Raw genomic sequence first — 24,186 nt, forward strand, 5'->3', positions numbered from 1 at the left:
ATATGTGGATGTATGTGTGTTTGTGATATCCCTGTGTGTTTTGTGATGTGTGTGTGTAGGTATGTGTGTGATGTGCATGTGTTTTTGTGCGGTGTGCATGTGTGTGTGTATATATGTATCTGTGAGATGTGCACATGTCGATATGTGTGTGATGTGTGCATGTCTGTGTGTGTGTGTCTCTGTGTGTGAGATGTGCACATGTCTGGGTGTGTGATGCCCATGTGTCTGTGTGTGTAAGTGTTCATGCACTGGCACACATGTGCCATGATTTGGCTATGGAGGTCTAAGCAATGTTTGGTGCTCGTCTTTACCTTTGATCTTGTCTGAGACAGGGTCTCTTGTTTGCCTGTGTGCTCTAACTTCTTTCTGTTAACTCTGAAAAAACTATGGAAAATTCTCTGCACTTTACCACACCAAACTCTACTAGTGTTAGAGACCTGACAACTTCTGATTCTAGCTCAGTCAACAAAGAAAAATAGAAAGAGGTGGTCAATGAGTCTCTCACCTGAATCAAAAGACATGCACATAGACATTCACAGAGTTAAGTGCATAAGACTTTAAGATGCCGCTTTCATTTAGTTTACGGGAGGAGCTAACGGGAGGAATGGGAAACGTACATCTTGGCTGGAGAGTCCGATCCAGAAGGAGGTGTTGCGCAGAGTGGCCTGCACCGCCAGAAAGGCCTGCTGGTAAGGGTCTGTGATGCTTGCCAGCCGCATGCTCTCCTTCAGACACTCCTTCAGAGCACCGTGCCAAGTCAGGGGCTTCAAGATGATTTTGTACAGGTTGTTTAGATACCTCACAGTTTCCGAAGTGTTCTCCCAGGGCTGTTCGGCTTCAGTTTCTATTTGTAAAAGAAAATAAGAACAGCAGCTACTCCCACACTCTGTGCAAAGGCATGGAGGTCTGGCAGATTTCACCCCTTCCCGGTTTACTTCAGACATCACTTGACTATTTATTTTAGCCTTTTCTTGAATGACTTAAACATATCTTGCTGAATGGCTTAGGTGGAATGTCTGACTTGGAACTTCCCATTTCTGAAACCAGGACACTTTCGGTTAGTTGCTTTCACTCAGGAGGAGGAAGCCACCCAGGAGGTACATACGGCTTTAGGGTTCTTATCTGAATAAGGAAGTCATTAGAGAGCGTGGGGTAAAGGGCAAAGATTAACTTATCAAGAAAAGCTTTGCTAAGGTACACGGCATATGTGCCTTATGTAATAAAACCTTTTATTTAAATACTTATTAAAACCTTACCATGGTCAATTAAAACTAATGCAATGTATTATTTAAAAAAAAAAACTGAATGGTTTCTGTTTCATTTTTTTTTTTTCTCTCTTACTATATAGCCTGGCTGTCCTGGAACTCACTACGTAGATCAGGCTGGTCTTGAATTTACAGAGTCGTCTTCCTTTTCCTCCCAAGTGCTGCGACTAAAGGAGTGTGCCACCCAATGTAGGTGGTTTCTAGTACATGACTATGGAAAGGTGCAGACTGCTTCATCCGTAGAGTTGCCTATCATCCCTGTCAGCTGAATTCAACAGTGCTTGTATAGTACTGCAAGTTTCTTCACATAGAAACTAAAATCTTCAAGGTGTCTGAATGGAAAGAACATTGAACCCTAGCTTATTATAGTATTGAACTACGACGTTCATTAGGCAGCTATTAACATCTTCCACCATAGATTTAATATTTATATTTAACTGTGGCAATAATACTTGGGAAAAAACATAGTCTTTATGAGATAATCTGCCTTATTGTGTCAATATGAACTTATCTATGCTAAAAATGTAAGCTACATAACTATAAAATGATATGAATTCATTGTTAAGACTTTTGGCAAAAGGAACCCTATGTATCTAACAGCATAAAGATTGGTAGATATCTAGTTGACAGATGATACTGTGAAGGCTAAAGTTAAGTTTTAAGTTTTAATTACTGTGCTTAAGAGACTTATAAAACAACAACAACAAAAATATGCCTCTAACATGTAATAGCTTGTAAGCCCCACTTGTCCAAAATAACTTCCTGAATGCTGGGGGCTGTTCATATAAGATAGCAAGCCATATATTTTCACTTTTATAAACAAGGCTGGTAGCACCAACTGCACAGCATGTGCTTAATCACATGTAGGTGGGTGATACACAGGCAGGAAGTACATCAGGATGTGTTCTCGACCCCTGTTGGACAAAGGCAGGAAGTACATATTCTTATTTTGAGGCTATTATCTAGAAATCCTATGTATGGACCTGGCCAGTGTCCATCTTCCTGGCCAGTATTTAATAAAGCTTGCTTCAAAAATGGTGGTAGTGATCTTACTGTTGCCCGGTGAGATTAATAATACCTGAGTACTTCTGACAGAGAGACACAGAGTGGCGTTCTGAACAGGAAGTAAAATTCCAGGTCCCAGTAAGTGGTGACTTTTTGAGATTAAGAATCAAGGCACAATGGAAGTGAGACTCATCATCAAAGAACTAAAAAGAAAGGCAAAAATTAGTACAGTCATGGGACTGATATTCTGAAGATCCTTGAAAGAAAATTTTAGATTTTAAGTTCATGTTTCTTCTTCCCTATACAAACCAACCAACCAACCAATCAACCAACCAACCAATCAACCAACCAACCAACCAACCAACCAACCAACCAACCATCCAACTAACCAAAAAATAAAACAAAACAAAACCCCAAAAACTACACAAAACAAAACAACAATAATGAAAGAACCAACACAACTCATGAAAGAACTTACATTGGAATTTCTAAAGAACAAAAACAAAAACAAAAACATGACTAACATTTGGGGTCTAGAAAAAGGCAGTTAACTTTAGAAATGAAAAAGTGTTCACATAGATGTACATAGTTTTATTAAACATATAAAGAAAACCTGTTAGAAACAGGACAAAAACAACTATGGGAATTCTAAACTCTCTGAAGTCAGTCTTGATAACCCAACTAAGCAAAAGACAATTAACTCACTCAATAGCTGTGGATATTCTCTCTCTCTCTCTCTCTCTCTCTCTCTCTCTCTCTCTCTCTCTCTCTCTGTACATGTTTGGGTGTAATCTCACGAGCATGTGTGTGGCTGCATATTCACAGTAAGTGGGTTGATATTGTTTTTTTTTTCTCAAAAATTTCCAGTAATTTTTGAGACAAGGGTCTCTCACCTGCTGCTCTCTGACTCAACTGGACTAGCAGGAGAGCAAGACTCAGGGATTTCCCCTCTGTCTGCCTCCCCAGTGCTGGGATATAGGCTTGTGCTACACATCTGTCTTTTATGTAGGCTCGGGGATCAATTCATGTCCTCCTGTCTGTATGGCAAGGGACCTTTACCCACTGAGACATTTTTCCAGCCCCTTTATAAACATTTTATCATAATTAACTGTACTGCATACTAGAAAGTTTGCCTTGAAGTTCATCTCCTACATTACTCATTATGGAACCTTTATATTAAAATAAAAACACTGAGATGTAGTTCTATAACTAGTATTGTTCAGCATGTAATACTAAGAAAAGGGGCTGCAAGATGGCTCAGTAGGTAAAGGTGCTTGAAGCCAAGCTTGACTACCTGAGTTTCACACCTGGATCCCACATGGTGGAAAGAGGAAGCCAGCTCACACGGGTTGTCCTCTGATATTCTCATATGTACAGTGGCACAAACCCACATGCAAACATGCATGTACACATGTATACAAAACAAATAAACATATGTTTAAAAACACACACAGAAAGACAAGATTAGACCAGGAGTGACAGATTAAAAAGTTAAATCACTAAATAACTGTTAAATGAAAACAGAAATAATTATAGAAAATAATGAGAAATAATCAAAGGGGGATAGGATCAAAACTTATATAGAGAAAAGATGCATTATTAAATATATTTTAAAAGGGGAAAAATGAATGAAGAATTCAACATGGGAAACTGGATAATTCTACAAAAAACAGAATAGAAAAAAAATATAGATGTAGTATTGACCACTGTAAGTAAAGGACTGTACTGGATGTTGGAGACAGTGCAAAGAACCAAAGACAGACATCCTATTTTGTTGTGGATTGCTGTTTGTATTTCCTGCTCCCGTAAAAGGGGTGCCCCTACGAGGAGTAGATCAGGTACTCAGGTGAGGTCAGGTGAAATCTTAATTGTTCAGATAAGGCTAGAGCCTGTAATTGGACAGTAGAAGGAAAAGGCGAAGCTGAAAGTTTTAGAGAAGGGAGAGAAGGAGAAGGAGAAAGAAGAGAGAGACGGAGGACAGAGGAAGAAGATGGAGGAAGAAGAGGTTGAAGATGGAGCAGACTCACATGGCCTGGAGGAGCCGCAGGTAGCTAGGGATTTCATAGACCGGCAATAGAGTATATTTGCCCAATCTAGGTGTGCAGCTTATATTTACATCAATTGAGTTTTGTGTTCCTTGCACAGGCATTTTGGGGTTGGAGATTTACTGTTATAAATCTGAATGGTATAATAGAAGTCCCTAGTATTTTCATTTCACGGGGCTAAGGGGAGCTGAGTGAGTGGTAGCTCGCATTCTGTGGGCCAGCCACAGGGAGTGGATCCCCTGAGAAATGGTGGGGGAGTAGCAGGGAATGGGAGAGTGGGGGTGGGGCTAGGCATGACTGCTGATGCCTGCACAATAGTCGGATTTAGTATGGGTTCTTTTTAAAACTACACAGTGCCCTATTTTGTTTTGCACAACCACTAAGTTACAAGGATTAAAAAGCAAAACCATACACATATTTATTTTAATGCACTTCAGAATGTCAGTGGTACAGATGACTTCTTTTATTCATAGAGAAACATCAAACCCCTAAATGTGCCAGTACGCCTAGAGAAAATTGAAAATTGACACTGGTGGATTTTGAAAAATACTTATGCGTACTGGAGTAAAACTCAAAATGAATGATGTTTATCCAATTATTATATTGACTCTATGATAGCACTGGAACTTAAGAGTGGGAAATTGATCTTAGAAAGATCTAAATAAATTTCCAAAGGCACCCTGAACCCGGGCAGAGGCCTTGAGGTTGGGTCCTTGACTCCTTATCATTAAGGAGGAGTCTGGTATTGTGTACACAGTTCCTTCATTAGCACCGGTGGGGTCATGATTCCAGAACAGGGACAAGACAGAAAGCTGCACGCGTCACTTTGTGATGGCAGCATGACTGGAAGAAAAACATCGTAACAGAGCTTTAAAAAAATCAAAACTGGAGAAACCCTGTCTCAAAACAAAACAAAACAAAACAAAAACAAACAAACAAACAAACACCCCTAAAAAACAACAACAATAAAAATCAACTGGATGAGCAGAGATGCAGGCATTCCCAAATGAAACGCTAACAAATCTAAGTTGGTATAAATAATAATCTACTCAGAACAAGTAGATCTGGTGTCTGAAATGTAATCTCTTCGTGTGCTTTGCCATCTGCCAGGCAGCCCGATGGGAAAAACTCGGTGATATTTTGTAGATGATAGGAACAAGGTTTAGAAAATCTAATGCTTCTTCCTGATTGAAAATAGGAAATTCTCCTGTAACAGAACGCTACATCATAGTCATCACAAAGTTACCAACAAAAGCTTGCAGAGTGGTTGGTCGGTCTGCTAACCCCCAGACCTAACCATCAAGTCTACGGTGGTGGTGATCATTCCCTTTGTATCCCCATTTCTGGAAGTCCTAGCAAGTGTGGGGAAGTACAAGAAGAAGAAGAGAGGAGAGGCTATAGAGGCTACAGGGTCACCCACCATCTTACGTAGATTAGAGATGACCTAATTAGGAATCCCCAGAAGATCTACTTACAAAATCTAGAGAAGTGGTAAGAAATTTACCAAGATGGATGCTATGCATGTTAATCTTCACTGTTAACTAGTGGATTCAGAATAACCAGTAAAGCTGGTGGAGCCTCTGTGCAGTGATGGTGCATGTCTTTAGTCCCAGGGCTTAAAGGCAGAGGCAGTTAGATCAGGGAATTTGATGCCAGCCTGGTCTACACAGTAAGTTCCAAGACAGCCAGGGCTACACAGAGAAACCCTGTCTCAACAAAACAAAACAAGGCGAGACGAGACAAGACAATACAAGACAAGACAAAACAACCAAAAACAAGAAGGAAAGGACTGGTGTGGTGCCTCTCTGGCTGCCTGTGAGGGCATTTCATAGAGAAATACCCTAAGGAGAAAGACCCACCCTGAATGTGGGCGGTACCATTTCATGCCTGAGGGCCCACACCTTATAAAAGGGGGTGATGAGTGGTAAAGTTGGAGAGGAGAAAGCCGGAGAGCAATGCCCCTCACCCCTGCCCAGTACAATGTGGACTTCTCTGCTTTACAGTGTCTCCCACCACCATGGACAGAAACCTGAAACCAGGGTTCACAATAGACCTTCTTCCTAAAGAGTTCAGACCCTGCAGTTACCCTGACCCCAAAGTAACTGATACCGATGCCTATGGGGAAAAGGAAAATCACACAAAAATCCCCAGGCAACAGCTTTATGGGTGTCAGTAAGACAGTCAAGAGGAAGCTAGAATTACATAACATTTCACAATGACCTAAAGGCAGAAGTGTGAGTGAGGAGATCCTGTACACCACATTTCCAAACTAGGTGACAGACAGAAGGGTCGTATTTCCCCTAATATTTGGACAGAATCTCATCAGGAATTTAATTGCTGTGACAATCTCAAGATGTCTGTAGAACTGCTTTCACTACAGTGCCCTTCCCCCTCCATAGGCCTTATTTCCCTATTATTGATAATATCATCCAGAAATAAAATCTATGCCATTTCACATATAGGGTTTTTGTTTGTTTGTTTGTTTGTTTTGTTTTGTTTTGTTTTAGACAGGGTTTCTTTCTGTAGTCCTGGCTGTCCTGAAACTCACTTTGTAGACCAGGCTGGCTTTGAACTCAGAGATCCACCTGCCTCTGCCTCCAGAGTGCTGGGATTAAAGACATGTGCCACCATGCCTGGCTTATCACCCATCATTGTTTTGTCTTTTTGTTTTGGGAAAACGAGGTGGAGCGCTCATGTCCCCACGTTATATTGGTTATATTGGTTTCTGGACACAGGTTGTGAATTAAGTGCCAGGGGATCTGCTGCTGTGAAAGCCAGGCCCACCCACTTGGAGGCTGTGCTTCTCAGAGCTTTACTGAGCTGCAAGCCACCTAGTTAGCATGTGCAGTCTGGAGTTTTGAGTGCATGTGCAGAGTGGACAGCTGTCACCCCAGTCAGTGTTAGAGGAGTTGCTCTTTTCTAAAAAGAAGCCTTGTACCCCACGGTGTCACCCTCTGTCCAGACTCCTTAGCTTTCGGAAACTACTCCTAACTCTAGCTTTTTCCTTCCTTCCTCCCTCCCTCCCCCACTCCCTCCCTTCTTTTAGATTTATTTATTTATTTTCTGTATAGGAATACACTGTAGCTGCCTCCAGTCACACCAGAAGAGGACATCAGATCCCATTATGGATGGTTGTGAGTCTCCATGTGGTTGTCTGGAATTGAACTCAGGACCTCTGGAAGAACAGTCAGAGCTCTTAGCCCCTGAGCCATCTTTCCAGCCCCCAACTCTAGCTTTCTTAAGTAAGCTGCCTGTCTTATAAATGGAACTGTGCCTTAGGCTATTTCTTTTCTGTTATTTTTTAAAAAAAGTTTTGGGACAGGGTTTCATATATCCCAGACTGGTCTCAAACATACACTATAGATAAGGGTGACTGAGCTGCTGACTCTCCTGGCCCTGTCTCCCAAGTGCAGGATTACGCTTGCACCATGCTGCCTGGTTTATTCGTGCTGCTGGAGATAACCACTGGGATCTGTGATTGCTTGGACAGTACTCGATTGAGCCACATTCCTGGTCCCTAGGCTTCTGTTCTGTATCTAGTAACCTTTGGAGACTCAAGCATCTCTCATCACTCACTAGATGACTGACTTACAACTCACTCACATTTGCTGGTATGCTCAGTCTCCGACCGGCCAGCAGTGGGTGAAAGTTGCTGTAGGTCAGCTCTCTGTCATCTGTCCATTTGCTTATCCTTTCGTAGGCACTCCAGCGAAGACCGATCCATAGACTGGCTTCCATTTCCGGGAGCAAGGATATAATAAAATCTGTTAAGAAGAAATTTTTAGGAAAGCAGTTAGGGCCAGAGATGTGAGGACCTGAGTTGGATTTTCAGAACCTATATGGTAGAAAGGAATGACATGTTGTTCTCTGATCTTCACATATGTGCACGTAAACACACACACACACACACACACACACACACACACACACACACAAGTGCAAAAAAGTAAAAAGGCATTTGGATTATCTATCAAGGTATCGGTTTTTGCTTTCTCTATCGGAACGTAGTATAACTGTACGATTTTGTTTTAACTCCCCATAGTCTCTCAAAACTAACTTGGCTCTCAAATCAGAACAAAGCAAGGTTTCCAGCACACAGCACTTTCCAAGCTATGCTGAGGACCTAGTTTATCCCCATTACAAACCAACGGCACACTTTCCCAGAGATTCTGGTACCTTGTTCACTCCGGCTCAGCACAGAGGGAAGGGTGCCGCCATAGGAATGACAAATGCTGCTTGCTTGAGAAAACGTCACGGGCGCAGAGTTGACCTTTAGAAAGCACTGTAAACAGAGACACAGAGGGAGCCTCAGACTCCAGACACAAGAAAACCCCAGAAGCAGAATCGCCTCATCTTTAGTGCGATCCTGTCAACATGTGAGACGTGCAAAGGAATGCGACTTCAAATTTATACTTCCAATAAAAAACGTGTGGTGAAGTGTTCTCATGTTACTTATTACACGTGTCATCGCGTGTCTCTTACTCGCTCTGCAGTTTTTGTATTCAGTTAGCCATCTCTTTGTCTCATTTAACTCTCAGAACAAATGAGAAAGCTGAGGCAAGTCAAGCAACTTGACCCAGACACCAGGTAACTGCAGAGCGGCGAAGTGGTTATCCGAGTCTGTTCTATCCGAGAGCAAAGTCAAGGCTCTTACTCATCGCTCCCAATACCTGATGCATGTCTTTTCTTCTGGGTAGGACATTTTAATTCAAGTTTATGTCACTATGCAAATCAGCATAGTCCCAGCACCTTGGAGGAATTAAAAAAATTATCCTATGTTTTTTTTTTTTTTTTTTTCTAAGTCAAAACATGGCTGAGAACAAGGCTCAGTGATAGAGCTACATTGCTGCCCCTCCCCCAATCCAGAAGTCAAAATGGCCCCTGCTTGACTGCAGGCCCTTCTGCTGGCAAATCCATCTCTTCCTTTCTCTGTGATTAGGAACACAGGTTAGGGTGGGACAGCTTGTCTCAAACCGTGTTCCCTGAACCATTCTACAATTGTGTTTGGCCTTTTTATAGACTGGATGGTGAAAGAAAGGTGAGTCATGCAAAGTCACTGGGTGACTTCCAGAAACAACCCCAGAAGGACTCCACTGCTCCGTAACAGAGATGCCCTGTGTTGAATATGGTAGGGCAAAAACAAGAAGCTTGCTGCTCTTGAAGGCTTTGTGGGATCTTCACACCAGCCTAGACTATATCCTTCTACACTTCTTCTAAGTGAGAGAATGAACGTGTTAACATTAGGTGACAGTTTCTTCCTAGCATCCCAATGAATGTGTAACACACACAGCAGTAAGGCTCATGCATCCCAAAGAGGCAAGTGCAGAACTCACCATTCACCAGACCTCCTGCATCATCCATCTCCCCGTGTGGGCAAAGTCAAGGTTAAGTATTTTGTAGCACCTGTGTGGTCTCTGACTTGAGCTGATTGACAGAGGCTACTTAGCTTTTTCTCCTTTAAAGGGGGAAAGAAAGCAGGGCCCTTCAGTGGAGTCAGTTTTCCCCAGGCTGTGGGGTTAGTGACCAGCCGGGGGAAAGCAATCGGCATGTCAACAGCAGCAATGTTGGTGTTGGGAACAATAAAATACAAAGGCCTGTAGGCATCCCAGCTTGAGAAATGAGTTTCATGCCACTTGTGCTTCTGGTAACAGAGACCACGTGGGAGGCTGTCTCAGAGAAGCATCTGAGAGGCTGCCCTTCTACTACAGGTCATCTAAGCAGCAGGAAAACAACCATAGTTGGCACAGTGCAACGAATCTCTTCTTACCTTATTCTGAAAAGCAATCCAATTCCCAGTGCACTGTACTTTAGCTGCAGGGTCTGGACTATATGTCTCTAATGAAGATACATTATATTTTTCACAGATGAAGGGCAACTTGTCATTACAGTCCGCTCGTTTACTTAAGTCTGAAAAGGGAGAGCTGGGATTGTGATGATGAGAATTTTTCATTGAGTGCATTTAAAAAACAACGGCTAATAAAGATAGGCTCCTTTACCATACAGTTTTTGGTGCTAGGGATGATCTGAAGCCTACCCTCTGCCCTGAGAGAAGTTCTTTAAAGCAGTCATTCCTGATAGTTAAATATATATTCTTGGTCTCTACTGGTGACTTCTGCCTCTACTATTATTCATGTCAAGAGGTTTATACAATAGTGATATTGCCTGTAAAAATTACATGTTTGATAAAGCAACCATATGTTAAGCCAGAGAAAGGGGCTGAAACAGGAGGAGAATTGGCAGGGACATCTAACAAGGGGTTACACAGCTACTGCCTGTTCACCCCTGCAAACTTATCTGTCCACTTAATCAACTATGAAAGCACTAAGCTTAGTCTAAAAGTAATAGCTTGAAGATAAAAGAACTGAAAAGATCCACATTAGAAAGAACTTCTCTTGGCAATCTGAGCTACTGTCATCAATGGTAAATTAAGAAGAAACTACTCAGAAGGAAGACAGATTTAGGCAGTAACTGAATATGAAGTTCACAGATACACGGTCAACATGGGGGAGTCAGAATGAAGTTTACCAAGAATCCACGACTTGGCTGACATGTACAAACATTCATCTCCAAACGTCATGGGATAACGGTACCACAGGCGTCGCGGAGAGCTGAAAGGAAGGTGGGGGGGGGTGGGGGGGGAGGGAATCTGAGAACTTGCAGCACAATTACACGTCTTCTTAGTCTTTACTCTCAATCATCTTAATTATCAACGTATGTTAACATTATCATTTTTAAACCACTCTACCAAACATGTAGAGAAACTCGGTTTCTCAAATAGATGGACTATGTTTAAAACTGTTTAGAAGTAGTAATCTCCTCACACAGGGAAACAGGACTGCTTCTTTTGTGATCAATTGCGTTGGTATCTAAGGTGTTACGTACCCTAGAAAGTAATGATCAATTGGATTCTCGCTCATTTTCACCCACCACTTCTGTTCATCGCCAGATATCTGAAAAGAAACCGCACACCCATCCTTACATGTGCTGGATATTCTAGGTCACTTTTCATTTAAGTATTCTGTTTTATTGTAACCACAAACCACAGGAATCTCCAAACACTCCATTACTTGGTTTCAAAAAATAATATATACTGGAACCTTTCATCAAAAATAATATCTTACTCTATATACCCATAGGTCATATTTTGGATACAGAAAATGACTGCTATAACCATTCATATATATATATATATATATATATATATATATACAAATATACATATATGTATATATTAATTGAGCATATAGTGTCTTATTGTTAATTATAAACCTTAATACTAGTTTCTCACCCAAAGGCTATTTTGTGATTTAATTTTATTTTCTACTAATAGAAACAGAAAGTTAAAAAGCTTAAAAAAAACAATAATGAACAAAGATTATATTCTCTACTGATACATATCTATCAAATTGATTCAGTCACCTGTATTTTAGTACATTAAGCAATTCTCTTTAGCCTTTCTAGCATGATTTTTAATTCTATGAAGCAAACTGTATTTTGTATGAGAATTTAATCTCTCTCCCTCTCCCCCTGTATCCTTCCCTCCTTCCTTACCCTCTTCTCCCAACCTCTTCTCTGTCTGTCTTGCTCTATAGTTCAGGCTGATCTGGCTCAAATTTACAATTTTGCTGTCCCAGCCTTCCAAAGGCTAAGATTATAGACATATACTACCATGCATGCCTAAGATTTCCGGTTTATAGACTTTAGAAATATTATGTAAATAATATGTGAAATAAATGTAAATATAAAGAATTAAAATGCATTTGTTTGGCTGGAGAGATGGCTCAGTCATTAAGAGCACTGGCAGCTCTTCCAGAAAATCAGGGATCAATTCCCAGCATCCACACACTGGAGCTCACAACCAGCTGTGACTACAGCTCTAGAGGATAGTTCTAGGGGTTGCCCTCTTCTGGCCTCTGCAGGTAGTGCATGAACATGGAACACAGTTTAGGCAAACACTCATACCTACATACATAAAATAAAAAGAATTAAAAATCTCAAAATGCATTTGTTTATATTACATTTGCTATTTTGTTTTTGATTGCTTTTAGTCCTGTAAAAGATGTTATCGTGGCAAGAAAGCTGTGATTGCTAGCACAGTATAAGACGGCTTCTTCGTAGTTTAAGTGGGGATCAGCAACAAACCAGTATTCACTTCCTTCGATTATAACTGGGGGCCCATGAATTCCAGTGCGCTCTAAAGAAGAAAACAGAGTTACACCTGTGATAATCAAACACAAATGGCTAAGCATGGGGTGTTCAAAATGAATCAGTAACCACTACTATAGGTAAATGATTCCCGCCCCCCCCCCCCCCCCCCCCCCCCCCGCCAAGGTCTGCTGCTTCCCTGCCCAAGATTCTATTGACTGGTAGAAGAACCATTAACAGGGAGGGCCTAGTAACACTGGTTATACTGGAAGTCTGGTTATACTGGACTGTGACCCTGGTACCCCCCTTTTCTCTTTCATTGTCTAGCCATCTTGAGGCTAGTGGCTTATTACCTCACAGGCTCCTTGTAAAGGATACATTGTATCACTACAGACATTTAAGGATGTATTGTATCACTGCCGGGGTTTAAGGATGCATTGTTATCACTACAGGCTAAAACACTATAGGCTACCAGAGGAAACTTCCAAGTTGTTAGACAAAAAGTCTTTTCTTTTAAAATGTGATTGTTTCAGTTAATTTAACACAGCAGCCCACTAAGAACTCTGGCTGTCTGGCCCGCAGAAGTGCTGACAGTGACAATCTAAAGACTTCTGGACCTGTGGCTAGACTATCCCGTGCTCAGAGGAGGAAGTGCTGTCTCTGTTACCTCATCCCATCCCACCCACATGACACCTCTGCTGCCTGCAGGCATTTTACTAGACAGCATGAGAAGTATCAACTAACAACAAACTACACTCATTATCCCAAAGGATCCAAGTTGAGTTGGCTAAATTCTGATGCTCAACTTACCTGGATTATACCAGTCTGGCATCTGGGGAGTGCTACCTGTGTGAGAAGAGAGCAATGGCTTATGGTTAGTCCGGGATCACAGAGCATGCATCCTGTAAATGGAGACAAGTAGGCAGCCATGCGAAGCATTGTGGAGACTTGTTCATTTTGGATCAAACTGTTTCATTTCCAGTTGGAAACATCTGAGTAGGATTTCTCTGGGTTTATACTAACACTTGCTTTAGTACTGACCTTTTAAAAAAGGCAGGCCTATCGAATATTAATTAAGTATTGCTAGTAGTCTGGCATTGGGGTACGCAGTTCAATGGTAAAGTAGTTGCCTTGAATATGCAAGGCCGTGGGTTCAATCCCCATGATGAGAACAGAAAAAACAACTTTTTAGCTGTTTTTTTAGCTTGTATTAAAGAAGTCACACACAAAAAAATATGGCCATCAGATGGAAAGCAAAAAATAGTAAATGAGATTCTGTAGCCTTCACATACCCGCACCAAGGGAAGTGCAGCAAGGGAACAATGCATCTAAAGGAGCCTGAATATCTGGTCTGTACACCTGCGGTGGATTTTCACCATTTCCTATGATGGGGCTGGGAAACGTGCAATGGTGTAGCAGTGACTTCTTAAAGAAGACCAAACCAAGCTGAGAGGTAAGTAAGAAAGTCACTCAGGAGTTCTGGATGGAAACAGGAAATATGGCATACTCTGTAGAATTCTGGGCTTTGGCATTGGTTGGCCAGATGTCCACATACACCTTGCCTTTGCCATACTCTAGATCAGATCCCTGACTCCAGAGCCTCCAGTTTCTACTCTGTAAAAAGGAGTCTCTACTCACAAAAGCTGAGCAATGGTCCTCACAGAACTCCAGTGGCTTCCCACCCCACTTCATATCAGCTGCAGTCACACCGATTTCAAACAAATACATACTTTGTTTAGTCTTAGAAATTATAGGGTAAATTTGTTGGCCCTAATTTCATGTGTTCTTGGGACCCAAAGCATCGGGTTTTCCTCAAAGCTCTGCCTACACATCAAGTGTGTTTAGTTTTTTTGGTGAGACAGCTCTATTCATTTTGGATAGTTTTCAAGAAGAGTGCTGGAAGATAGTCAAAACTGTGCATGGTTTCTTGTTTATAATTTTGTCAAAGACAAGGTATCTCTATGGAGCCCAGGCAATCCAAGTCTGGAAATCTAAGTGCTAGTCTACAGGTGTGTACCCATAGAGTGAAAAATTATAAAGACCATTTTATAAAATATATACAGGCTTTTTCTTTACCCCTAGACCTAAGCAAAAGAATGCAAGTTTTAGAAAGCGGAACTGAATGTAAGATTTCAGGCCTTCACTGCCCCGAGATACATTCCGGGAAGAGTACATTATCCCTGAACCAGAGGACACTTGCTGGATTAACATTCCTCAAGCCACCCACAGGTGGGAAGAGAACCCACCTGTGGGTGGGGAAGGCCCAAAGCAGGAAGACACATTCCTGACTACAAAGAAAGATGCAAGTCATCTGGGTGGTCCCAGGAACTGGCTGACCACAAGATGAATGGTTGTGCGAGGTTACATCCTTACAAAAGATAAGTGTATTTTCTACTATTTTTATGTTATGTTTCCTTGGTTACTCCCCCCCCACACACACACTTGAGGTCTTCCCAGTGTTCTAGAAAGCTGTAATTTAAGTCTAACTAGATGCTCTGCTAACCTAGATAAGCTTCCGCCTACAGTAACTGCCCTCCGCCCCCACTGACTGGTATAGCCTGCTGATGTTCAAAAATTGTAAAGCAACCAATCATGTGTAACTGCGCAAAAATTCCTCCCTTTCCCCACCCCATGCTATAAAAAGCCCCTCAGCTTGCTGGTCTTTTGTCAAAATCTGCTCCTGCCTGGGCAAGCAGTTTGACCGTTGGCTGGCCAACTCTCCCTAATAAACCTCTGCTGATTGCATCCAGGTACGGTGTCTTGCGATTTTTGGGTGGCCGTGACTTCTTGAGACTTGAGTAAGAGTCTCCTGAGTTTGGGAGGCATACCACCATGCCTGACTTCCTTCTTCCACCCTGCTCCTTCTTTTTCTCCCTCCCTCCCTCCCTCCCTCCCTCCCTCCCTCCCTCCTTCCCTCCCTCCCTCTCTTCTCTCTTATCATTGCAGGCTCTACTGTCATTTTCAATGGGTTTCTTGAATTTGAATTTACATCACCTATCAGCATCTTGGAGTTCACTGAAAATTGCTTCTAAATGTTACAAGGGCCTGCCCAATCCTGATCTCTTCACTACTGCTTCATTTTTCCCAGAATACCTCCTGGCCCAGCATTTACAGTGTTCAAAGTTGGGAAAGCAGTGACTTGCCTTTTGGAATCTGGCACACCCATTCAAGTTTTGCATCACAAGCAAAAGGCTTTGAATAAGCATGGTCCCTCCAATCGTCATAGAGATGCCACATTCTTCGCCAAGGTGTGTCAAGTACCTAAGGGGTGGAAAAAAATGGCAGAATATTCTGAAAAGGTTGCATTTCTTTCCAAACGCTGGAAGTCATGGCCTCCACCTCTTCTTTAGTTCCAGCACCTACCACACTTGCAAAATGAACAGATGCAGAAACGGAACGTTAAAAAGTAACTTAACAGCTTGGGCAAGGGTTTTCCAAGTGACAAAGGAAACAAAGGTGGAATTTATGTCCAAAATGGTAATCGTTGTCCTCTTTTTGCTGACATGAAACTTTATATTTTACATTTTTCCCATTTCTTTCAAAAATTACAATGAAACCTTTTCCTTGTATGCATGCATTCATTGTTCTGTATTGTAGAAGGACAGTTTTGTGCTAGTATACATTATATGCTGAGTATCTTGTACTTCTCAAGTTTGTATCCAAGTAAAGTCATAGCCAAGCCAGACTAGAACAGAGCAGATCAGAAAGTGCCAGTGACCCCTGGGCCCAGCAGTGCAGGCTCAGGCTTTGGTGCTGCTACTCCGCTTGTAAGATGTGTGATTAGGACGAGAAAGGAACAGTGAAGGCTCAAGCTGGGAGGAGCCTCCATCACTTTTATGATTCTTTTTCTCTTAAGGCCAAATTTATGAGTATTGTGGTGAGAGAGGCATGAATCTCTGGACAGGAGACCAGGTCCTAGATGGCACCTCTTCTACTCATTTGTTTTATTTTTGGTAGATTTAAAATCTCTCCATATGTGTAGGTCTATGTACCCTTTAATTACAGTTTATTGTGTCTGTGTTGTAGACAATTCTGAACAGCACGTTAACTTCTCTGTGCTGAGTTGTAAATACTATAAAGTGAACCAGTGTGGTAACAGCTGCTCAGGAGAAGAGTTACCCTGAAGACAGTGTTCTTTTCATATTCATTTGTATCCCCCTCACATTTCTGATCCTTTCTTGGGTTATGGGATGAAGGTTCTACACACATATCTCTTCATCCCTTGTTTTCTCTTACTTTCTGTGGTTTCCTCAAAACTGTTTCATGGCCTTTTGCTTTTTTAAGCATTCAGTTTCCCCCTTTCAACCCTGATCTACAGATTTCAACTTAACATATCTCTTACACCTATGCTATATTTAACTAGTTAATCATAATATATCAGACACTTTGAAAAACACTGCTTCTTCTGCCTCTTTCCTCCCTCCCTCCTGCCCTCCCTCCCTTTCTCCTTTCTTCTTTCCTTCCTTCCCTTGCTCCTTCCTTCCTTCCTTCCTTCCTTCTTTCTTTCTTTTATTGAAACAGGTTTTCTCTGTGTTACTCTCCTGGCTGTCCTGGAACTCACTTTGTAGACCAGGCTGGCCTTGAACCCACAGAGATCTGCCTGCCTCTACCTCCTGAGTGCTGGGATTAAAGGTATGCACTATGGTACCCAGCTTTCTGTCTGTTTCAATGAATAACTTGCCAGTAGAATAGAGGGCAGAGGAAGCCCGGAGGGAGTGAAGCCCTGAGGGAATGTGTGCTGTTGACATGGCAGCCATGCCAAGGTTCCTGAAGCCTTCACCAGGGGATATGGACGTAGATGTTGATCGTGCAGAAAATGTCTGCCATAGCGTTTTCCCTTGGAAATTTACAGCCTGAGGATTGATTGCTTGCCTTCAGAGGCCGTTCCTACTGGATTAGCTGAGCCTGTCTCCTTGTTCAGCCGTGTGTAAAAACCCTGCCTCTCAGTCTACATAATAAACAATGTGAACTCCCGGGGTGCCATGGTTTCTCCAGCAGAGACACCAGTCCTCCTGTTCCCAGCCTGTATATGTGTCTGTGTGTCTGTATGTCTGTGTGTCTGTCTTTTCTTCATTCCTTTACCACCTTAGCCAGGTCCAGCCACGGAGACAGATGTGCTAGGACATGGGGAAATAGCACAGTGGTGAAATATCATGGGCCTGAACCTGTGTGGGTTTAAGTTTTACTTCTGACACATCTAAGCTGGAATCTCGTTCTCAAGTTGATGATATGGTAACTGCACCTATGTCACAAGATTGTATACATTTAAGTGCCTACTCCAGGGCCTGGCTCATAAAGGATCCATAACTACCATCGTAAGACCAATATCATTTTTGTTCTTATAATGATTCCTCATAGTCTATACCTTCTCTTTTGCCTATTGGAGCCCTTAGCCAATGGTATCAGAGCTTATTGAACTGTCTATCTCTTGCTCTGCTGGACTCTTGTGAAGAACACAATCACTGTTACCTTCTAGTACCTTGATGAACCTCCCAGACCCATCACTTATGAAATGGATAAGCGAATGGATTCTGTACAAGACGCCTCATGTGCCTGTGATATCGTCTAGTCCTAGCTGCTGCATCTTGGAAACATCTCTCAAGATAAATCTTCCTCACATCCTTGGCTCACATTCACCACCCTGGCTCACCTTATCCTTTCTCAGTTTTCAAAACATCCTGTTCCCATCAAAAATAAACCAAATTGAACCAACCAAACAAAAACTCTCGCAGAAGTCCAAGCACCTTAACTTGATGGCAATCTGATTTTCCAACATTTCTTAAAAATTAATTTGACTAAATGTATGTGAGGGTCCTACTTGCACATTTTTCTGCATCACCGGAGTGCTTGGTACCCATGCAGGTCAGAGAGGACAACACATCTCCTGGACTGGAGTGATGAACCATCAGGTGGAAACCCAGGTCCACAGCGCTGGAAGAGCAGCCAGTACTCTAAACCACTGTGCCATCTCCCCATCCTCCAAGGACCGTTTTTAGTATTATTTCAAATAAAACTGGATACATCCTGTTCTTCTCACTGTCAATCAAACTTCCATTGTATTCTTGCATTACTGCCCGTTAGCAAGCCTTGCCCTGTTGCCCCTGCAGAAACTCTATCCATCCTTAGAGACCAAGGCCAAATCCCTACTCTTTCTGGACAAATCTTAGCGACACTTCCCCTTTTGACTTTTCCTCTGCTATCTTCAGCCCACTCTTGAAGTGTACCTTACTCTATAATGACGATAAAGCTGTGGCTTTTGAACATAAATTTTATTTTCTTAAATTAAGTGTAAGTCAGACTGCTTGGGTATGCTTTCCACCACTGTTGGCATCACACTGCATGACCAGAAGGTATTCTAGGGATGTTTTGCCTGACCTTACATGATGCCAGATTTGGGTGTGGTGTGAGGGGCGAGTTCAAGGCTTCACACAAGCTAAGCATGACCTCTGTCACTAAGCTCTAATGGCAGTCCTTGGATTTTATTTTTAATACTGTTTTTTCAGTTGGTACTAACCTTGACAGCAGCACAGTCTCTGATGTCATAATCCTGTTGAAACTCGGGCTCCATGATCATAGCAGATACCTGAGAAGATAAGTCAGCCTTGAGAACGTCGCAGGCTGATACAATATTTGCAACTTCCAAACAGTTTAGGCAGCCTTAATAGTCCAAGCACGCTCATTGGCCACAGAAAGAAAACATTTTCAGACTTGACTTTGTGAACGATCTGGATGCCAAGTCATGAGAGGGCTCAGGGACTACAGAAATGTCCTTAGTTTCCCAGGAAGCCACAGTCTCAGAAGTGGGGTTGGTGGGGCATCAAATCACCCCCAGAGCCAGAATCAGCAGCTTAAAGAGCTTTTTTTTTTAAAAAAAAGTATTTGAGATGTGGTATATTTGATTAACTAATTTCAGCTATCCCTCAATTTGAAAACAAAAGTATGGATGCTGTCATTTAGCAAGAACACAGAATGAAGTGACATAAATAACACAGTCTCTGGGAAATGGGCCCTTAGAAGTGTCCTGCAATGTGGAACTCCTAACAGCAGGAGCAGCAGAATCATGTCCTTGGTTCTGTTGCCTGCCTTTGGATCCCTTTGTCTAGCCTCAACAGAAGACTGTCTAGTCTTACTGCAACTTGATATGCCAAGGCTGGTTGACATTCATGGGAGGCCTCCCATGAAAGGGGAGAAAAGAAGGAGGGGTGGATGAGGGGGGCCAAGGGAGAAGGACTTGGAGCAGAGGAGGGAGTGGAAGCTGTGATCAAGATGTAAATACGTAACTCAATTAATAAAAACCAAAAAGAAAAAAGAAAATCTCTAAGAAAAGCTAGGAAATTCTTATCCCTAGGATACTAAATTTTGTACCTATTTTTTCCTGTGAGAATTTTGATATCTAGGGACATTTTGTAATGCTAGCTTGGCAACATGTAAAAGTCCAATAAGTTAAACACACACATTCACACACACACACAGCCACACAGCCACACAGCCACACAGCCACACACACACACACACACACACACACACACACACACACACACACACAAGAAATATAATGCAATACCTCTCTTTAGATAAGGTAAACACTCAAGTATTATTCAAGTTTGAGTATTATTATGCTTAATACAGAAGAATACTTTGTGTCTTTCTTCCCATACCCTGTAAGTAAATCTGTTTCTATTTCAACACATGTGTGTGTGAGTAATTCTAAGGATGTCACGGTTTGTAGATGGATTTTTGTCTTTTTAATTGAGGTGAAACTGCTCGTGTCCTAACAGTGCTTTAACGAGCACACACTTCGAGCCAGTGAACTTAGTCAGGATATGCATTTCCTCAGACAGCTACCACAATGGGTGCGGTTGTCAACTATGGTCCCATATGGCACAACAATAGATAGATCTTTTGAACTTATTGATTATCTAAATAAGATTCTGTATCTTTTGACAAACCTCTCCCCCTCCTCTATCTGTCCCAGTATCATGTTTCAGCACGCTAGTATCAATATTCTGTAGCTTTCTCAGAAAGAATGATATACTTTGGTGGAACTACATCCCCAGAGTTGTTCTTGTGGTGGAGACTTCTTTGGCTAACCAGGGTCTTCCATAGTTCCATACAAATTTTAGATGTAGATGTTTTATTTAACAACGAATTTGAAAGAAACATTTTTCCCATGTTTTTTTTTTTTTTTTCCCCAACATGAATGTTATAACTTACTGGTGTACGGTCACTCCACTGCCAGGACCCATGTAAATCAGGGCTTCTTTTATTCAGACCTATCCACAACCAACGCTGCCCACTATGTTAGAAAAAAAAAGGAGGCAGTATTAGAAGTTTAGGACAATACTTGATAAACATATTTAGCATTCTCATGTCTAAAGTGACTGAGACATGTATGTGTATGAGTTCAAAACCAACAGGAAAGACAACCTTAAGCTACACAAAGAAAGAAACAAAAATCAAACCCTTAGCCCAGAGCAGCCATAGACAAGGTTCCACATTTTTTGGGGGGGTGTTTCGAGACAGGGTGTCTCTGTGTATTCCTGGCTATCCTGGAACTCACTCTGTAGACCAGGCTGGCCTCGAACTCAGAAATCCACCTGCCTCTGCCTCCCAAGTGCTGGGATTAAAGGTGTGCGCCACCACTGCCCGGCCTAAGGTTCCACATGTTTAAAACTAAATTTTAAGTCACTTTCTGTATATGAAAGGTAAAAGATCTATTCTGCTTTGGATTTTGAACAGAAACCACTATCATTATAAGTTCTTACTGTAATGTTTCCTACCAGGCAATATTTTCAGATAGAGTCAGTGGCAATAATGGCCGTCCGCCCCGTCTTCTTTTTCTAGACTTGGAATTACGGATGTTGTGAGCCATGATGTTGGCGTTGGATATCAAAGCCAGGTCTTCTGTAGGATCGACAAGTGCCCTAAACCTCGAGTCACTGCTCCGGCTGCTTGTCTTGTTTTTGAGATGGGGTGGAGGTGGGGGTCATGTGGCTGAAGATGGTCCTGAGCTCCCTGTGTGCAGTCAAGAGTGACCCTGAACTTCTCATCCTCTTGTTTCTATCTCCTAAGGGCTGGGATTAGAGGCATGAGACACCATGTCTTATTCGGTGCTGGCACTTGGATTCTGGGCTTTGTGTGGGTTCTTGATGAGGTGACCTATGTTCCCAGCTCCAACAATGGCATTTTAAAAAAGTGTCTAGGGGTTACAGATGTAGTTCAATGCCTATAATGTTCAAGGCCCTAGGTTCCATCACACACACACACACACACACACACACACACACACACACACACACACAGTCTTTATAGCACTATCAAATGTCTTTATGATACAAAATAAGCTATTTGGTTAAAATTTTACTAAACAAAAATTTAAAAATACTTTAATTCCCATTTTCCAGTAATTTTAAAGTGAGCAAGTAGTCATTTTTAAAAATCTAAATAAAAAAACGCTTCCACGATTATATTTAATACCATTGGCATTATATTTCTAAGTTATAGCATTGATCTGGGTATAGTGATGCCACAGAGAAGTATGAGATCAGATGCCTCCTGTCAAACAGAAGATATCACAGCCAAGGAGACATGATACATATGAGCCCATGGGAGTTACCAAATGAAGCATATAAAGTCTAAACATTATCAAACTACAGCATCTAGAGAGGTCACAAAGGACTGCAGTGTACAAATACTTCCTGAGGTTGGAGGAAAAAGTCTTCAAAAGATGGCATATATATATATATATATATATATATATATATATATATATTTTTTTTTTTTTTTTTTTTTTTGGAGCAAGAAATCCAAGCACTTACCATGTTCCAGAAGAATGCAGCTAGATGCCTCACAGATGAATATATACAAACATGAAGTCAGGAACACACATGCAAGTGATACCTTTCCCTCTATCGGGGAATATATGTATTATGTATATGTATATGCATATATGTATATGACAAGTGATCCAATTGCAAAACCTTCCTCTGACTCTAATTTCAACAGAAAACATTCCTTAAAATCTAGACTTCTTAGGCTTAAATAAGTAGCCAAATTCTATCCCTTTAATTTAACTTTGTGTTGGGACAACACATATACACATATACATGCATACATAACATATACATAAATATAATATAACTATATATACATATATGTATATATACACATATGCATATATAAATATAAAATGTAGACATTGTGTATACATAAATACAATATGAATATATTGTGCACATATGTAATATGCACATAAAATATATACATGCATATATAATATATACATAAATATAATATTAATATGTATTTCAGAAGAGGTAGGACCCAAATGCAAAAATAATTGGTACTATTTAGTTTTATAGAATATACAGAATATATGGAATGCACAGCTATAAAGTTACTGAGAAGTATAAGCCTGAATGTTTTTATGCAATTTTTAGTCACTTGAAGTACCAACCTAACTTTATACCACCTTCTTACTTTTTAATAAAGTAACTGCAGCTGGTCGTGGTCACACACACCTATAACCTTAGCACTTAGATGCAGAAGCAGAAGGATGACTAGTGTGAAGCCAACTTGGGCTAGGTAGCCTGTTCCAGCTCAGCCTGAGCTGCACAGCAAGATCTTATGACAGACAAGACGAGATAAAACAAAACAACAACAAAAAACCCCCAGCAAAAACTAACAACAAAACCCCACATGATTTCCTTTTCTTAACGTTCCCCAATAGTTTAATATCAGTCAGTATTTTCTCATGTTTTCAACTTGTTTAACTTAGAGAATAAGAATTATATAACAACATTTGCTATGCTGTTAGATTTGTGGAAAATAACCAGCAGTTCACAGACCAGATAAAATCTACTGGAGGCAATTAAGTCCAGTTTAAATTCAGCAGCTATAAGGAATTTCCAATTGTCAGCTGCCTCTCAGCTCTCCCACAGCCTTCCTGCTGTATCACAAGTCCCTAAACCACAGGGTCTAGACAGTGACCACACACAGGTCACCCTTCAGCCTGGTCTAAGTTTTTCCCTCAAACTCATATGACAATATAACTATTTCTTCCAAGTTTTTCCTGAGAAATTCCCTAACATATGCTTTTGAGTTCATTTAGGAAGAAAGACCAAAACGCACCTATTGCTTAGATTCAAACAGCTACCCAATACCCGCAGGCTTTGCCATTGTCTGCCCCATCCTTCCATGGCTCCTGGGGCCTCTCACCAGTCTCCTCTTAGCCAGCTGTTCTCCATCTTCCAATTGACAAACTTCTCTGCTTTAAAGTTTATTTCTGAGTCCTTTGCTGACGATTAGAGGGTGGTTTCTTATAGACTTTGCTCAGTTGTCTAAAATATCTCTGATCATCACTACTTTCAGAGAATGAACTCCATTTCTACCCTGAATTTAGTTTTCATCTTCATTTGAAGGGATTCCCTGGAGTATTATAAACACAGAGAACAGTAGGTACTCATGGTGTGTGTGTGTGTGTGTGTGTGTGTGTGTGTGTGTGTGTGGTGTGTGTGTGGGGGTGGGAGTGGAGGAGAAAGTAACTTCTGAATTACAACTTGTTCAGTTTTATCTTCCTTAGCTGTTGCTAGATAAAGGAAAGAATAAGCTGGAAACTACATTACTCGCTGCATACTGCTGCTAATGCAGATTTCAGGAAAGCTGGAGAGAGAGAGAAAAGTTCTTGATCATAACTGGGGAATCAGATCAAAACGAAACATTCCCAT

General features: G+C 41.4%; 1 protein-coding gene across 2 annotated transcripts in view; it reads right to left on the reverse strand.

Moving 5' to 3' along the window:
- Ly75 (lymphocyte antigen 75) overlaps window positions 1–24,186 on the reverse strand; it is a 132,953-nt gene that overhangs the window by 70,416 nt on the left and 38,351 nt on the right. For both annotated transcript variants that reach the window (XM_076928809.1, XM_076928808.1), the window contains exons 14-25: window positions 20,675–20,756; window positions 18,975–19,043; window positions 15,604–15,721; window positions 13,271–13,306; window positions 12,334–12,509; window positions 11,198–11,265; window positions 10,841–10,923; window positions 10,083–10,222; window positions 8,492–8,597; window positions 7,919–8,079; window positions 2,344–2,473; window positions 618–844 (exon numbers count right to left, since the gene is read on the reverse strand). In XM_076928809.1, coding sequence (XP_076784924.1) covers window positions 618–844; window positions 2,344–2,473; window positions 7,919–8,079; window positions 8,492–8,597; window positions 10,083–10,222; window positions 10,841–10,923; window positions 11,198–11,265; window positions 12,334–12,509; window positions 13,271–13,306; window positions 15,604–15,721; window positions 18,975–19,043; window positions 20,675–20,756 — 1,396 coding nt within the window. The remainder of the gene's footprint in view (window positions 1–617; window positions 845–2,343; window positions 2,474–7,918; window positions 8,080–8,491; window positions 8,598–10,082; window positions 10,223–10,840; window positions 10,924–11,197; window positions 11,266–12,333; window positions 12,510–13,270; window positions 13,307–15,603; window positions 15,722–18,974; window positions 19,044–20,674; window positions 20,757–24,186) is intronic.

The sequence above is a fragment of the Arvicanthis niloticus genome, chromosome 2 (genome assembly GCF_011762505.2).
Source record: "Arvicanthis niloticus isolate mArvNil1 chromosome 2, mArvNil1.pat.X, whole genome shotgun sequence".
Taxonomy (NCBI): Eukaryota; Metazoa; Chordata; class Mammalia; order Rodentia; family Muridae; genus Arvicanthis; species Arvicanthis niloticus.